Source organism: Penicillium canescens (genome assembly GCF_028828765.1).
Source record: "Penicillium canescens strain IBT 15451 chromosome Unknown utg000004l_segment0_segment0, whole genome shotgun sequence".
NCBI lineage: Eukaryota > Fungi > Ascomycota > Eurotiomycetes > Eurotiales > Aspergillaceae > Penicillium > Penicillium canescens.
The window spans coordinates 587,244-604,497 of record NW_026703966.1 but is presented as its reverse complement, the minus strand read 5'-3'; the positions used below and the strand labels follow the sequence as shown (position 1 = coordinate 604,497).

Below are 17,254 nucleotides of genomic sequence, written 5' to 3'. Positions count from 1 at the left end.
AAAAATTTTCCGTGGCTAATCTGAAAATGTTTACTATATGTCGAACCCGTTGAGGTCGCTCCACGGCCGGTTGGAGCTGACTTTAATGTCAAAGATAAAAGGGGGATCCGCTCGAAAGAACAAGCGGGTTTCTTCGAAGTATCATTGAAACGCACATTCTTCTTGCTAGCCGCAGCATCCTGATTGATCAGGTTTTGATATTGGCCAGGCCTTACTCGAAAAGTGGCGTTGCGGATCGGGACTATTGGCAGTTTTATCGAACATGCCGTGAATCCAGGGTTTGAGACTGCTCCGCTGACCCTAGTCTTATCGCTGACAAGAACCGGCGCGTTGTTGGGTATTGGCTCCAAACCTGCCGCGCCTAGGGCCTGTGGACTCCCTGGACGGAGGACGGTCGCCATGAGGAAGAACGTACTTTTGCTGCAGATGAATTGGTGGACTGCAGGGGCTGAGAGATTAAGTTACATGAAACGTGAGCATGTTTGGAGATATGACCTGCGGGGCCCACATGGCGCATATGGGTTCCCCAGAACGCGAGGAAGCCTGTCTCTTTGCTTCCTCGCGCTACGTCTTGTATCTGGAGTTGAAAATAGCTTTTCTTAATACTGGTTATTCAACGAAGATGCTGTCCTCATCTACGTATACGTGAAACCCTCACATCCTCCGAGCCAATCCTATATCCGCTTCTTCTTTTCTACTAGCTGCTTTTAGATTACGGGCCCGGTCTTTCTCACAATCCGGCATGGGTGGGTATACATGAAGTCTAAACCTTTCGGGCTCTCAGTTATATTTCAACGTCGCCCATCTACCAATATTCCTGATCTGGCGAACGACAAGTAAATTGCCTGGAAGAAACGCCTTTTGATTAATTATGACATGGTATTTAATTTGGTGTTGTAACAAAATAATGCGCAATAGGTGAAGGGTCATCGAATCTACCAGTAGAGGAGTGTATTATCAGCGTAGGGGCAAGATACACTGTGATCTAGGCGTATAACTTGTCCAAAGAAGGCTGCCTTGCTTCTGATGGGGTGAAACTGCAATGTCCCTTTGGGCCATCGCTTTCATCATCATCCCCGCTGTCCAAGGCCCATGGCAGATCGGTCTCTCCCCACATCAGCTCACCGTGCGTCACGGTGTCTGTACGAACGTTCTCGGGCGGATGGCAGGCTGCGCTTATAGCAGCACTGCAAGTTCCCGCGAGAGGTATTGCTGACTTGAGTCTCCGGAATGACACGCCAATAATCATGATACCCAGGACACCAAGAAGGGCACCAGCGCATATTAAAGGCATATATGACATTTTTGGTGCGCTTTCCTTCTGCGCGTATAGTAGATTGCCGTCTGCATCGTAAGGAAAAGCCAGAACAAAATAGATTCCCTGCGAGACAAGCCAATGGAGTATTGTGAATAGGGCCATCGCTGGAAGTCCATATCGGTATGGGATAGATAGCCAATAGGTTGAACGCTGCTTGCTACCCTCAACAGGCCAAGTGACGCGAAGTGGCTTCCTGTTAACCCCATAAGAGCTATACTCCGCACTCAATAACATCCTTGTAAGCAGACTATTATAGAAATAATAGCAGAGCGTGACTACCAATTGGGCGCTATTCGCAATCACCACACCTTGGAGTTCTGAATAGTTTTTCGAACCAGAGGCAGTAATAGCATTTTTTCTTGCCATGGAGTCCAAGTCCCAGATTGCTTGCCATGTAAGTTCGTCGGTTCCCACGCCATTCATTGAGTCCACAGCAAAGAACGGGTATATCAAAGTGGTGGTCACAATGCAGATAAGGACGCTTAATTTTGTTTAGCTTCTAGGCATTCAGGTTGCGTATCGGGTTCAAGTGGCTCACATCAACACTGTTACAAACCAATGTATTGGACTAGATGCTCTTCTCCACTGCTGAGGCCTGGTGAGACGTTGGTATCTTACGGCCCGCCGTTGTGGTTCCTGTCCTTTCGGACATGTTATCCAGTTTCTCTGTTTGGTGCTGTTCAGCGATGCCCAACACATGCCTTTCGTAGTCTCATCTGGGTCCTCCAGGAATGAAGCTATCGCATCACCTGACGTAAGAAGAGGGGTTGATCGAGATTTATGAAGTTGGGCGGCCAGGAAGATCGCAATAACTTTGACGAAGGTGGCAACAATAATGATCACAGCGATAATAGGGTTGTAAAACAGTTGGCAATTGCTTTTTCCCTCGAATGCCAGGCACTCCGTTACGTGCATTGTGTCTTTTTTGTAGTATTCAAGGTGGAGGAATGCATCATAGGTTGTGCATTCATGATCCTGTATGTTTCTGGGATCCGAATTCACAAACGGAGCGGCCCAAACTTCGCCGGGGTGGCTCCAGTTCTCAATTCCAAGGACAGACTCAGTTCCGCCATCGCTCATACTTCGGTTGCTCGTTAGGAGAATTATCCCTCTGTAGCCGGATAGGCCATTGGTTATAGATGTTTTTCCGTAGCATTTCTCGGCGGAGATCCTCTCAGTCTTTGATCCTTCAATCTGAAGAATTTGTTGGTTCCAGTCGAATCTTTTGTCTGAATCTAGACTTGTACCCGCTAAGTCCCCCGCGCCTATCCCAAAACAATCATGCAAGGCGGGAGTCGTGAGATTTCGCACGTCTTCAGGCGTAAAATCATATGGGGCGGCGAAGGACCAGTAATGGTTGTAAGTTAGGCTCTCAAACACGAGTGAGTTATAACTAAGGCGACATTAGTACGCTGTAAATAGAACAATAGACATACCTCCATACAGTAGATGAAATGGCGTGGCAGTAAGTAGCAAGACTATCCACAGACCGAGTCGGGCATACGATATAGCGAAGATGTTTCTAAAACTGGAACCTCCAATGTCAAGCCAGCGGCGTTTTGCGTGGGCTATGTTAATTTCGTCTCTAGTTGGGGCGACAAGAGTCTGCATGCAATAATTGCTTGTTGCAAGAGTGCAGGTGCTGATAATGTTGATTATAATGTGGAGACCTGTGTTCCACCGACCTGTCACGTCACAAGAACCGTCATATATCACTTTTGAATTCGAGGATCCTCCTGTTCCCGGGAATTTGGAAGATAATCCGCCAGTCACGGAAACAAATATGACATTTGATAGTAGGAGGCCGGCAGTCGCGTATCCACAGAGGTATACACCTTTAATCCAGGAGGGTCTTGATTTGTTAGGACTGTTATTTTCCAAAACATTTGCTGGAATGTCTCTGTGTTCGTCGGTACTAGCTGTTGCTTCACCTAACATAGGAGTGTCAAGAGTCTGATCTTGGACGGTTCGCTCTTTTGTCGTGGTTTTCGAGACGGAAGCCAGCGACTGTTGGCTGGGAAGTACGAGGAGCTCGGTATCGTGTGGATCACTGTCTGCTGCCCCATCGTAGCGCTGCGAAGTGGCTAGAGAACGAGCCCAGGCCCATATGTTGCGTACTTCGCGCTTCCCCGGCAAGGGAACGGGGTTTTTCATTGCGAAACACTGGAAGGCTAAATTATGCTGAGAGGCGAAGGTGGGGGATGGGGGCTCTTCTACTTGTTTTTAGCCCTCTTGGCAAAGACTCGCGATCCCTGCGTTTTATTGCGGCTGAGCGCCCGATCAACCAACCCATTTTGTAAATGATTGGCGACGAGGCTACCAATTATGGAGAAGGTAACAATGCGAGAGCGAAATTCAGGATGATCACAATATTGAGGCTGTGTCAGGGGCATATACTAGTAATCATAGCAAGTACATTCAACAAAAATCTCAAGCCATTTAAGGTATGTATTTATAATTAAGTTAGTACTTTAGATCTAGATCTAAAAATATTATCATTCTTACGACAGCCTATTTTAAAGTTAGCAATTATATATGACTTTAGCTTCTTGTACCTGCCTTTCCTTTTCATCGTTTCAGGGCATCAGCGTGCGAAGCGCGCGTCACCAGTGACTCCGAGCTAAAAGTCTGGGGGTATGCTAGGTATTAGGAAATGCACGTGACCTGTCGATCTAGCAGTTTCCTGGGAGCTTGGAGGCCCACTCAAATCTGTGGACGTCAAAAAAGGCGGTTGCTAGGCTGGAAATCATACGTTTGTTTCGCCCTAGCAACGACCCAAATGCGTTCCAGCATTGTCCATTCGCGTATTTGAAACTATAGTCTCCAAGCTTGCTTTTTATCTGGCTGGAGCTGGCTAACCTATCATGCTGTGTTCATTTGAGGGTTCTGGCTCGGGTCGGCTCGATTCCTGGAAACGAGCTGATCCACCCACACAGGGGGTTCCCCTTCTTCAGCTCAGAACCACATAACGGGCCCTTCTCATGAACTACAAACAAGGCACGTTTATTTAATCAGGTCATCGATATCAATTTCGTGGCAATAACCATGGGCTTCAAATTGGAGATAAACGTGGCTTGACCAACGCAGTTACAGTACCCATCAGCCTCCAGGAAAGTCAGAGGAACCGAACATGGTGAAGGCCGAGTGCACTATTGAAAACAGACGACATAGTTTCCTGCAAATATTTCCAAATGCCTTACTGGCAAACGGCAGCCCCCACGCTGTGGTTAGCAAGAATATCCTGGCAGAGATTACTCGCTTTCTGCGCTACGGGATCCCCGATAGACATGGCCCTCAACCATCGCACAGCCTTATGCACCTTAAACTGGACATTGATTGCATCGGCCGTGATTATTTGCGTTCCTTTGAATAGTGCAATCATCAGAATGGCCGTGGACTGCATGAGATAATGTAGAGCGCACCACCACGGACACGACGTGGAGAGCCAAGCTGTATCTGGCTCGTCAGGGAAGATATCAATTGTTTCTTTCGCCATTCGTATGCACAAAGCCGCCATAGAAGCACAAAAAGAGTTCGGCAGATTCTTGTCGGAGGATTGACATGTAGCAATGTGCAGACACGGTTGTAGAATCAGAATTTTGGTGCAATAGAAAGAAAAGGCGAGACTCGTGCGATGACAATCAAGCTGATCCGCCGCTTCTGTTCTCAAAAAGCCGCATGTGGAAGGAAGACTGGACAGCCAGTGGTCAGCGGAGCTGTTTAAGGAACGTATGACGGATTCCAAATGCTGCCGTGACTTCCGAGCGCTTGTCGTGTAAATTCCAATAATGGCTTGTCTCATGATATGGTTTAGCTGAATAGCATAAATGAAGCGTAGAGAGTTAGTAGTCATGAGCTTGCCCACTGCTTTCTGCGGGTTGGGCTCCCCTCTGGTTTCCGCATGCGAAGTGCGCCGCAAGGGAAGCGCCTGATACGTCGGACTTTCAAATAGTGTAGGATGAGAAAAATCGTCGCTTGCTAATAGATCTGCACTTATCATACGAAGATCAATCGGTGTCGACGTTTCTTCGGAAAGGTCCATATCACCATACGGCGATGGTGCAGGAGTAGTGAAGAAAGCTATGTCCATGCTCAACGGCCGGCCAATCGTTGCACACAACTTAGTATCTAGCATCTGTAGCGCCCACCACAGTTGATACCGGCTTTGTTTAGATATTGGCGATATCGTGTTACTCTCAGAGCGAAGGTGGAGTCCCATTGTTATCGCTGACCGGGTTGCAACGCCACAAAGCTTCCATGCCCTGTTCAAATTTCTTAGATACCATCCATAATAACAACCGACGTAGGCAGGATCAAAGAACTAACCTAATTGCATGTCCAGCGGAAAGCAGGTAGAGGGATGCCAACCCCTCCACCTGCACCTGTTGAAGATTTGAAGGTTCCAACACAGAGTCGGTCAAGGCCAAATTCCACCCACGTCCAAAAAATGTGTTATGCGCGTTACATTCCTGAACTTCTGGGGACTCAGGTAGAGTTCCCTTACTCATCGCACAAGACTGCGCTGCTGCGACAGCTAGAACCAAATTGAAGATAGCCAACCATCTTCTCCCTGGTTTTGCTGTTTGATCAGAATAAAATGATCGATACTGACTTAAAAAATTTCTTTCCTGATGAAGGGGAAGTACACGTGCGTAACGCCAAAATAAGCCGAAACCAGATGGTCGGCAATTGTTTGTGGGGGCCGTCGCGAGATGTCCGCATCCTCTGGGAACCGAAGTTTCACGTCATCCAAATAATAGTTCACAGAAGAAAACTTGCCTCGGGCAAAGTCAAAGTTGTCGTAAGAATCGTCTTTAACATTGGAGTTTCGGTTATTATCATCAAGATGACACTTCAGTCTGTACAGCCACTTCATCGCAGAGTGGTCGCCCACATATCCCATGGCCTGGCTTTCCCCCTTCTGATTGTAATTCTCGGTGGTGCAGTAAGCAACAACGGCAGGTAAAGACGCGTCGGAGCCACCTTGGCAATCAGCTTCATGAAATACGTGAGCTGGATCTTTAGATGATGATAGGCTATCCTGTATTCAATCATTGTTAACAAAATTTCCTCCTATAGATGCTGAAAGTGAATTGACTTTTTCCAGGCGGGGATGATCACGATATTTGGAGCCGAAAACATGATCAACGCTGTTTGCAACCTCAAAGCCAAGCTTGGGATAGATTTCTCGTAAAAGAGATTCGTAGGTTTGAACTTGGTTTGCAAGACTGTGGAGTTGTCTAATATCTTCTGGTTAAAGATTGACATTCAGGTGCTGTGCAAACTGACCTACTTGGTCATCTTGAACCGCTCGCGGTCTTCATAAACGCAGAACAAGGAATTCTCTTCGCATCTACGGCATTGAGGCCTGTGGCCACTACATTTCGCCTTCTGTTCTCGGCAAGACTGGCACGCCTGTTTCACTCGGCCAGGCGTGACGGCGTTCATTTGGTTTGTTGCTCGGGGTATTGGAACTTTAGGAAGACGCGGCTCCTCGACGTTCAGCCGGATCGAATATTTCCCTCCGTTGACTTCTTGGGAAATTGGAGGTTTGGTCCAGCTGCGCACGGATTCCGGCAATTGAAATGAGACATTATCAAACCCGGGCAAGTTCGAAGGGAAGAGAGTCACCTGATCGGCTGGAATGTCGAACTGGAAGTCATCGGGAGTACACAAGTCAGCCTGCGCTCGCCAACTCATGGTGCAAACAAAGCGGCGGTCAAGGCCAATTTTGTTAAAGGAAGTTGAAGGGGGGATGGCAGAGCCGGAGGGTCTATAAACAGCAGCCAAGAGCGACGGTTGACAAGTCCTCTGAAGCCCTGTGATCGATTGCATGGGGCGCTTGATGTGTATAGGTGCTTTGCTCAAGGCATCTTGGCTGTCGCCGATAGACGCAGTATCATTGGCTGGAACTTTTTGCCGCACCAATGAGGTCAGACTCCCTTGCTTACAAGAAGTCTCCGGTTCTCCGCGGATAGAGCAACTATTGTCTGGGCTACATGATTATGAAACAAATTCATTTGGAAATATACTAAGCTGGCATCAGATTCAAGATATTTAACAGCAAGATTAATCTCAAGATTATGATGGCCTTGATATAAAAGCTGATGAAGCTAGACAATTGAAATATTATATGTACACGTATATATATGCTTTAAACATTGATCTCCAAAACGATCTTCTCAAATTCTTTTAACACGAACTAATCCAAAGGGGTTAACGTCAACTCTACTTGACATAGCTGCCAAGAGATTAAGGATATGTAGAGGGGAGTAGCCAACAAGCGAGCTAAGGGGCTGTGAGAACGACGGTACTCTTGGCCAAAGTATTTCATGTAAGATATGAAACCCTCTGTCACATGATAGCACCTTTCAACACGATTCGATGCTTCAAACCGCGCCAAGTCAGAAGTTGATTAGTAGGGTTCGAGAAAGATTCTCATGAGAGTGACGTGGTGAAACTGATTCCGATCTATCCTGTATCGAAGGGGTTGAAAATGTTCTCTCCCGTTGTCAGTTCCTCATTATTTGCTATAGTGCTCAGGGTAGGAAAACGCTCACCGACCGACAAATGAACAGGCGTATACAGTTCTAGCCTTATCTGTAGCGATTTTACTATCGTAGCCTCCCGTTCTTCAAAGAAGAGATTCCAGAGGGCAAATACCAGCAAAAGGTCCCAACTTATACAGAGTGAGAAGAGCTGCTCTTGTGCCTCTTCTCAGTCGTCTGTTCTGAGTGATCCCGTAGCAAGGGATCGATCGTCGACATCAATAGGTCCGTCAACCGCTGCAACGGATGCTATTGTGTCATCTATATCTCAAGATGCCGGAGCACCAAGTAGCACAACTGAGGTGCCTGCCAAATTGTCCTTGGCTTCGACCGCAAGCCTCAACTGAAAGTCTAACAATGACTGCAAGCTCGGCTGCATCGCTGGCTTCTACGAGTAAGAGGATCTGTATTATCAAGCTAGCAGACTTGAACTCAAACCCACTGGCAAATGTCAATGCTCTGATAACAATCCAATCATGTTTGATGCTAGAGTGTGTGAGACATGCTCGTGATAGCGCCCAGACTTACGACAGCGCCAACATCCGTCAGTAGTTAAGTGTGAGTAGATAGAAATCGCTCAGACATGCTCTCCATACATACACTTTCATATATCATCAGGGCTTGTTTGTATTCATTTTTATCACCACGTAAATAGCCTGAATAGCTGTTGCCATAAGTTCTGCCAGAACTTGAACAAACAAGAGAATGTTCAATAATTGCATAAATGTACAAAGTGCTTGGCAAGCCACATTCAAGCTCTTGTTAAACTAAACAGAGCTGCGTTTACGGCCCTGCAATTCTGTACGGTAGATTTAGGAAATGGACTTCCCCGTGGACAGTCACGCTTTGTTTCTCGGCTCGTACCCGAAACCACCCTAATCCGGAATTTGGCTACGTTGTAATAATCTTTTTCTAAAGATAGAATCTTCTCGATTTTAAATTCTATTTTCCGATTCGCCTGCACGGCCATTTCTATTATTGTCTGTTGTAACCCAGTAAGAGAGTTCGGTGTGCGTGGCGAAGAGTCAACAAAAGTTCATTCAGGATCGTAAATTAACTTCACATCCTGTTTATGTGCGTACTGGGTGCTGTGAGCCTGGGCTAGAAATATGTAGTAAACATCCTCATTGTTTGAAATATTGTAGTAATGTTCATTCGCAGCACGATTGTTGCAAGGCTGGTTAGTGAAATTACCAGTTAGCCGTCTCGAGAACGATGTCAAGAGCGTGCAGTTGTCGGAGGCACCAAATCCGGGATATGACATGCAGCTAATTCAAGAAAAATGCTCCAGGCACGTCTGGAAAAGTCATCAGTCCTGGACATCTCATGTAACCATCGACAAGCCTTCCTGATATAGCGCACTGTTTCTTCAAGTCGTATAGAGCCAAGTTCAACTTGACCAGCAAGACTGACCATGAGGATGGTGGAACATTGCATAATATAATGGAGAATGGACCACCAGGGGCAATACTCATATAGCCAGGAAACATCTGGTTCGTCGGGTAGAATGTCGAGGACACTCCGTGCTACCTGCATGCATATAGCGGCCATGGTCTGGCAGTGGACGCTACAAGGGCCCTCAGTGGATACCCTGATCACGCGGCGCAAGCAAGGTTCTAGAATAATGAGCTTGATAGAGTAGAACCGAAATGCTAGGCTAGTGCGCTGACGAACAAATGGGCAATTGGGCGATGACTTGTCAAAGTTGTAGTATGACGGTAGTTGGGCCAACCAGCCATCGGCGGATGCGTTATTTCGGGTGATTGAAGTCTCTACCTCATCCCACGAAAGCAACGCGGTGCTAGAAGAGTGGATTTCGTCCATGGCGGTTCTGCCAATGCAAGCCAAGCCTACACGGCACAAGAAGTATAGTGATGTGTTGGGCTTGATACTTTCCGGCACAGAGGACACGTCTGGATCGTTTTCACCTCCTTCCATCACAGCCGAGGGAAGGGAACGTGCAAAACGTTGCTGATCTCCACTGTCTGGTTTGGCCGCACGAGGAATGAGGAATGATACCAGAGCCTTCCTGATATCTTCGTTTGCAATAATTTGTGCAACACGGCCATCTAGAAAGTCTTCCTCATGATAAGGCACAGGAAGAGGCGTTGTACAGTATCTCAGGTCCATGTTGAGCGGCCGTCCAGTCATTAAGCATAACTGAACGTCTAATGAGTATAACGCCCACCAAAGGCGATACCTTGTCTCCTTAGATATGCTAGAAATGGCCGCGTTTTCAGTACGAAGATGTACCCCAATGGCCACTGCTGATCGTATTGCTATGCTACACATTCGCCAGGCCCTGCTCACCATCAGTCCCTGGTTATTTGGATGCGGTGGGTAAAGAACTTACCTATTGATGTGACCTAGCGAAAGGAGGTATAGCGATATAAGTGACTCGATCTGTACCTGTTGTAGACTCGGGCGGTCTAATACAGCGAAGCCCCCCGCGTAGAGCTTCCAGGCTCGTGTGAAGTAGGACATATCGGCTCCGGATTCCTTTTTCACGAGAGAGCTGTGTCGTGAAGCGATAGCGAATATGAGATTCAACACTGCCATCCATTTCCTACCAGGTTGCGCGCCAGAATTCGCATAATAACAGCGAAATTGTTCCAAAAAAATTGGTTTCCCAACGAAGGGAAACGAAGCGTGCACGTTTTGAAAATAGCTTCCCACAAGTTGAGTAGCAGCGTCTTTCGAGGGCCTGTCCGGATAGTCATTCAAGTCTGGAACAAGTATTTGCATGTTGTCGAGAAAGTAATTTGTAGACAAAGGTGGGAGATATCCTGACCGGCCCGAAGAACGTGCAATTTTGCTGTGCGTGTTTGGTTCCGTTTGTAGAGTATTCAGCCATGCTATCTCTGATGGCCTACCCACCAATCCCGTCGCTCGAGTATCCCCGTCCCGGTTGAGGTCCTCAGTGGTGTGATCAGTCGGTTGTACAGGGTTGTTTTTTGCTTGCTGGCCCTCTTTTACCGTGCTCGGTCTTGGGGTCATCGGAGACGTGGCTGGAAGCTGAGTGCCGCCAGATCCTCCGAGGGGAAAGGATCTATCCTGGTCTCCTACTCCACCAATAACCTTCTCAACCTCCGTGGCCATTTGACGATCGAGACGAGGATGCAGGGTACGTAGAAGCTCCTCGTACTCCCGTATCCGAGACCGGAGATCGGCCGATTGCCTAGATAAAACGTCAGCAATTCATGATCAAGCAATTCTAGAGGCCATGCTACTAAACTTGGCATCTCTCTCTCGCTTCTTATCTGCGTAGATGCACGTAATGTCGCTTTGACGGCACCTTTGGCATGCGGGTCGATGGCCACTACATTTTGCCTTCTGTTCACGACAAGAGTCACATGCCCGGTTGACTCTCTTGTTCGAAGTCGGAATTCCGGGGCCTAACCCCCGCGGGATAGCCACTTTATCCTTCAGAGGGTGAGGAGCATGGCTTTCCATGACAGGCTGGCCCGGGGCTCCAGAAAACACGCTGGCCTCATTTGACCCGAGGGTGTGTGGACACCTGCCAAGCCATGGTTGTGCCCTGGAAAGGGGCGTGTCATGGCCTGCCATTCCCAACTTGCTACCTTGAGAATTAAAAACGCAAGCCTCGTCGGGGTCCATTGGCAGTCTCTCGACGTAGTCCGAAGCCTTCTCCCGGGTGGTTGCCTGAGGCGGGGCACAAAGGTGTCGGATGTTTCGAATTTTACGTGAATGAGAACACGGCGTAATATATGTAAGAAGCAATACACGTCCAATTCTCGAAGTGGTCCAGGAAAGGCCAACCATTATGAACTAGTGTTTCTTGGCGGTGGGGCTACAGACTCGATTCAAAAGTGTAGGTGGTCGCACCAGTTACGGGATCTACTGTATCAAATTCTGCCAGCAGAGCGAAAGCCAACGTGAAACTAGCTTGTCATTGTCGAAAGCCTTGAATATTTGTCTGCCGTGGTGTAGTAGCTAGACTTGGTGAGACTGCTATAACGTGGAGTGATCAGTCCTACTTGAACAAGCTGGGAACAGGGGCGGGTAGTATCTGGACTAATTTTCCGGTGGTTTCGGGCCAATCATTGTGCGGAAGAGAGTAAATATGACGTACTGATCACCAAGAGGGGTAAAAACAGAACCAGCTGAAGATGTTCATGACCACGACAATACTTCTCAGGCCTCAAGGTAGAATGGCACCGCAAATTCCCACTAAAAGCTTGGCACCCAAATCAAAAATCCATCGTCCAAGTCATGTCCCTCATGTCTCGAAGCGGCTTTCAAAGGCTAGTACAGCTTGTTTTGAATGTCGAAGACGGAAAGCCAAAGTAGGTACCCTTTCCAGATGGAGAATATTGACTCACGAAAGAAATAGTGCCATGGAGGGATACCATGCGTGTCGTGTAACCGAGAGGGTGCGCCATGTATCATGAACGAAGAGAGCGATGGTCGGCGAAAACTCTCGTACAAACGAAGAATTGCTTCATTAGAACAGGACCGGGCTTTGCTTATGCGCTTGATGGAAAGTCTTCGCATCAATGATCAATCGGAAGTCGACAGAATTGTCAGAGCAATCCGCAACGGTGCATCATTAGCTGAGATGGATTCGGTTCTCACTGCAGGCTCTGGATTGTGCAAACCTCCACGAACGTCAGAAATTCAAAATGTCGGCAACTTAGACTCAGGGGAAGCAGATAATGGGACATCAGACGCGCGCCAGACTTACTTGGATCTAAATCAGCTATCTTTGTAGCAGTCATGCTATGTGATGATCAGGGCAGAGGGCGCCGGCCCAACAACTGACCCAACCTCCTGTCAATTAGTCAGTCCGTTGGGTTGTGTTCTCGACGTGGCAAGGCCATAAAGCATGTTACGATAATTATTTTTATAACATTTTCGTTACCGTATGAAGATACCGAGTCGGCGTTATACTAACCATAAGACGTATAGGGCCATGCAAGACGGGCTTTCGAGAGAGAATCAAAGAGATACAGAAGTGAAAATGATTTCGAGCGTGTATATGGCGACATTGGTAGTCCGCAGCTATTCCGAATATGGTATGACCTTCCCATACATTTAGATACCGTCCTAGAACATTCCAAGGGGGTATACAGTTGCCTAATCTATGTGTCTCTGTGCCACTCCTATGTCATTCCTTCCGTGTAATGGTGCAGCGCTCCGCCAGCAACAAGCCTTCTTGCTTTGATATCCTGGTATGTTTACGTTTGCTAGCAAATTAGCGTCGTGGTAAGCTTCTACAGCGACCCAACTATGGCATCACGAGACAAGTTTGTTAGTGTGCGCGAGACCCAGTGATCCTCTATAGGCTGCATACGGGCAAGAATTGTACAACAAAGGTATAGTGCACATTCTTACCAGCCCGATGTGTAGACAATCTCGGATGAGTCTAACTTTCAATCTCAGCAAAGGTTTTGACTAGTACAGGAACATGAATTAAAGCGTGGCAGCCGCTAATAAAAGTTTGTCCCGGGGACGTAGCTCTGTGCCAAAGAACAAAAGGGAGAAGAATTCATAGACGGCTTTGTAGCGAAAAGCCACAGCCTTCGGAATGATAGCATGTAATAGCCAAAGTAGCGACAGACAGATAGGGACTATGGACGAAAACTAGGTCTGGAAAAATGCTGGAAGATTCCTTATTAGACACTCAGAGAAGTCCAAGCTTCTTCAAAACCCAGGCACGCTTGGCACCTTTCATGATTGCCCCATTCTTTTTGAGATATGCTTTGGTAACCGGGAGGCCTTTACAATCAGGATGCCCAGCGTGTCTCAGCCATGACAGTGGTGTCCTGTACACATCATCTAGAGCATTGACTTGGGCTCCGCTTTCCACCAGAATTTTCGTTGCATTGTAAGAGCCATACTCAGCTGCCCAGGAGAGAGGGGTACGTTGGTTTTGATCGCGGTCGTCTATTGGCGCGCCTATGTCCAGAAGTCGCAAGAGTAGTTCAGTACAGTCCCCCATAGAAGCGTAATGAATGAGAGACCTGTTGAAAGGACCTCTTGGGTTGCTTATGCCCTTGGACTGGGCCGACACGTGAGTTGCTTCGAGGAAAGCCATAATATTCTTGTCCAACGCGTTCATCTGGATCCTCTTAAGGCACTTGAATTCTCCATCTATGACGTTGTTGGTTTGAGGCGGCATAGCCTCCAGACGCTGTGAAAGAGCCAAAGTCCAGGGTTGCGAGAAAGAAACATTTGGAGCCCATAATCAAGCTGGGGGCCCATAGATTATATAGTGGGATTGGACATGACGTCCCACATTTTCTTGAAAATATAATATCAATACTCTTCTTGCCATCATTTTGCTGTCTGATTGGTTATTTATTTTTTATTATTGATGTAGGTGATGCTACTTGAAAGTACAGGAGTAAGGTTGAAGGGCATTTCTACTGTATCCGTACGTGTTGCATGGCCTCTGCAAACTGCGGCTGCCGGCCAAAACATACAGTACGCAGCGGACTATTGGGTTGAAGAGACGAGAAGGCCAACAAAAGACCGAGGCAATTCACTCGAAGCGTGCTACAGTGCCTCAGAAACGTGAATGGGATCGTTTAATCCCACAGTGTTGTGGGACCAAGGCTGGGCTTACTTCCAAAAACAAGACCGAGGACCATGCACATGGTCTGATACGCTTCTTAAACGAATACATGCGTTCTCGGTGATCAATAGAGTGGCTCTATCAGAATGGACAAAGATTACTTTCGAAAATGTGACTTTTTAGCTAGAGCAACGAAATTGACTCTCGCCATTGCCTGCCGGCATACATAACAACCTTTCTCGAAATCGGCTTGGCCGATATACATTGAATGTCTCTTCCCTGTGCCCGCCACCAAGGCTTTAGCGAGGACAAATGTTGAGAGAGCCGCATGGAATAAATGATGAGCAAGAGGAAAATGCTTCAGTATAGTCCTGTGTTCTGCCATTCTTTGACCGTTGATTAGTACTTAACGGTTACTGTAATATATACCGGCATAATACAGTTGGCATAATACTGGCCCTCAGCTTATTGCGGCTTCATCAATGAACGAACTGCGCTAAGCCTTCGTGATGAGGCCAGACAAGAGAAACTCAGTGTGTATCGGTCAAGCCGATTTCGAGAATGGCTGTATGTATGCCGGCAGCCACCGCGAAGCTCTAAGTTCGTTAAGGAAGGTACATACAAGGGTGTTTATAGTTGCGGTAGGCTCCATATCGCTTTTTGAGTTGGTTTTTAAACCACAACCCGCTAGGCTGGGTACGGATCCGTAGTTTCATTTCGGGTAAATGACGCTAACCAACCAACCAACGAAACGGCTGTATGTATGTCCTCTAGAGCTGTGTGAACTCTCGGCGCAGGAATATTTTCGCGGCCCGCTTGACCGCTCCCTGAAGGTGTTTCCGTCATTGTCTCATCCAATCCCCCCACCCCCCCCGGCCCAATCACTCGGCTGAGTAATGCCTACTGTCCAACTACACAAGTACGACAGCTCTGTCTATGTTTTGTTCGTATCTTGTTCTAGACCAATCTTATTTGCTGGTGCAATTAACTCGCCTGGAAAATATTCCGGCCAATTTCCTGATACTTTCTGCCATTCGATCTATCAGAAATGTGAGGTTAAAAAGCCAATACAAAGAATGAAGGACTAAGAACAACAGAGGGCACTGCCGCATAGGAAATATTTATACCCTTAGTTGATTGAGATCCTAATATTCAAGTATCACTTTGGCCTTGAAACACCTGTCACTCGACTCATAATCCTTGACACACTTCTCATTTCATGAACAGCTGATCAACTTGTCAAAAATGAGCGAACATCGTATAATACGAGATGACACTTCTAGCGTTTACAGCCGACCCGTCGACTCGCCAAAGGATGTCGTAATGCCACGTGCCATCAGCACACTGCCCGCTAAACATGACTTACCTGAAATTAATTCTCTTGATCACCAGATCGCCATGGCTCGTGGCTCAACCATGGCTCTGGAGACTACAAGAGTCCGCTTACAAAGTTCAAAGTCGGAACATAGGAGATCACTTCCCGAGTCTCGCTGCGAAAAGCTTCGCCAGTGGGAGCAGCAAAAATATGAGAATGAATTTTACCAATCATGCTTTAAAAACTTTCATGAGCTCTCCAAGTCGGCGATTGACGCAGTGCAAGATTTGACACCACAATCTTACTTTATATGCAAGTGCACTTCCACAAGAAACTTGAAAGTCATACAGGCCATACGCCACTTACGCGAAACATTGGAAAAGTCTAGGGCTCAGGAGGCAAGAGCAGAGCAAAATTGGAAGTCCCAATGGAATCATTATCGAGTATGGGATCCCACTTGTCGCTGGATATGATTCCATGATGGGTTGCGAAAGCACTCTAGGTTACATCCGCAGTGAATGATTGAATATGTGTACAGTGCGAGGTGAACCGATCGTTTGGCCTTTTGTCTAGTATCATACATTACAATGTATCTACATTATACTATGTCATCGGATTCTTGCACATTGTATCCTTTCTTAATAAACGATAGCCATATTTGGGCCCACTATGTCCCAGGGCTACCACCACTCTCAGTCTACTCATATACAGATTTTGAAACAGTTTCAATACCACTATAGATTTCCACGACTACTTGATAGCCATGCTTCATGTGTTGATAGCCTTTTCGGAAATAAGCTCGCGAGGCCGAGTAGCAGTATGTTGCACACGTAGAGTATGGTTTGCCATAGAAGCTGGCCAAATATTTGCGGATATTTCATCATTTAGTGAAGTAGAAATGTACGTATATCATGTCTACTGTAAGTATACCGTTCCGATGACAATATTAGAAGTACCGTAACAGAATTCGCAATCAGCTGAATGTTAACAGGGGAGCGCTTCTGAAGAATTAATAAGCCCGGGGAGGCACAGGGTGCACGAAGCAAGGCACAGACTGTTTAAGTGAATTATTGTACTGTATAGAGTTGGGTGGGGTGGACACTCGCTCGTGGAATACGTCAAAATGTTGTTTATGACGTCATCGAGTCCGACCACTATGTTAGAGGTTTTGGTATCAATCGAGAGATGTTAGTCTACTCAACATGGAGTAACTCAACATGAAGTAACACTATCGACCTTTTGCATTTCTCGCTTATCCGCTCCTTTCTGACTCTTTTTATCCTAGATGACCGTGCAAATAGAAGCGAGCCGTGGTTACCCCAAACCGACCGTTGGCTACGGTGGCTGGAAGAGACAATCTTTAGGCTTGTATGACTGAGTCACTGGAACGTCTCATATCGCCACCATCTTGTAATTTTCATTGATATAATTGGGCGGATGTGTGCGCGATGTGCTAGCAGCTTTCTTTAATATTCAACACGTGTGCATTGCACCACCAGTCTCCCATCACATTCGAATCTGCTTCGCCCATAAGA

At 47.0% G+C, this 17,254-nt stretch overlaps 2 protein-coding genes across 2 annotated transcripts; both read right to left on the bottom strand.

Annotated features, from left to right (window-relative positions):
* Nucleotides 1–985: 985 nt before the first annotated feature.
* On the bottom strand, nucleotides 986–3,472 carry N7446_005593 (uncharacterized protein; the record flags this gene model as incomplete). Its single annotated transcript, XM_058514341.1, has 3 exons — nucleotides 986–1,799; nucleotides 1,857–2,711; nucleotides 2,763–3,472. 3 exons carry the CDS (start codon nucleotides 3,470–3,472, stop codon nucleotides 986–988), a joined length of 2,379 nt encoding a protein of 792 aa, XP_058371519.1.
* A 1,042-nt stretch (nucleotides 3,473–4,514) lies between these two features.
* Nucleotides 4,515–11,484, bottom strand: N7446_005592 (uncharacterized protein; the record flags this gene model as incomplete). The annotated part of the gene is made up of 8 exons (XM_058514340.1): nucleotides 4,515–5,580; nucleotides 5,645–5,929; nucleotides 5,965–6,359; nucleotides 6,381–6,558; nucleotides 6,612–6,792; nucleotides 9,129–10,168; nucleotides 10,220–11,044; nucleotides 11,102–11,484. 8 exons carry the CDS (start codon nucleotides 11,482–11,484, stop codon nucleotides 4,515–4,517), a joined length of 4,353 nt encoding a protein of 1,450 aa, XP_058371518.1.
* Nucleotides 11,485–17,254: the final 5,770 nt, after the last annotated feature.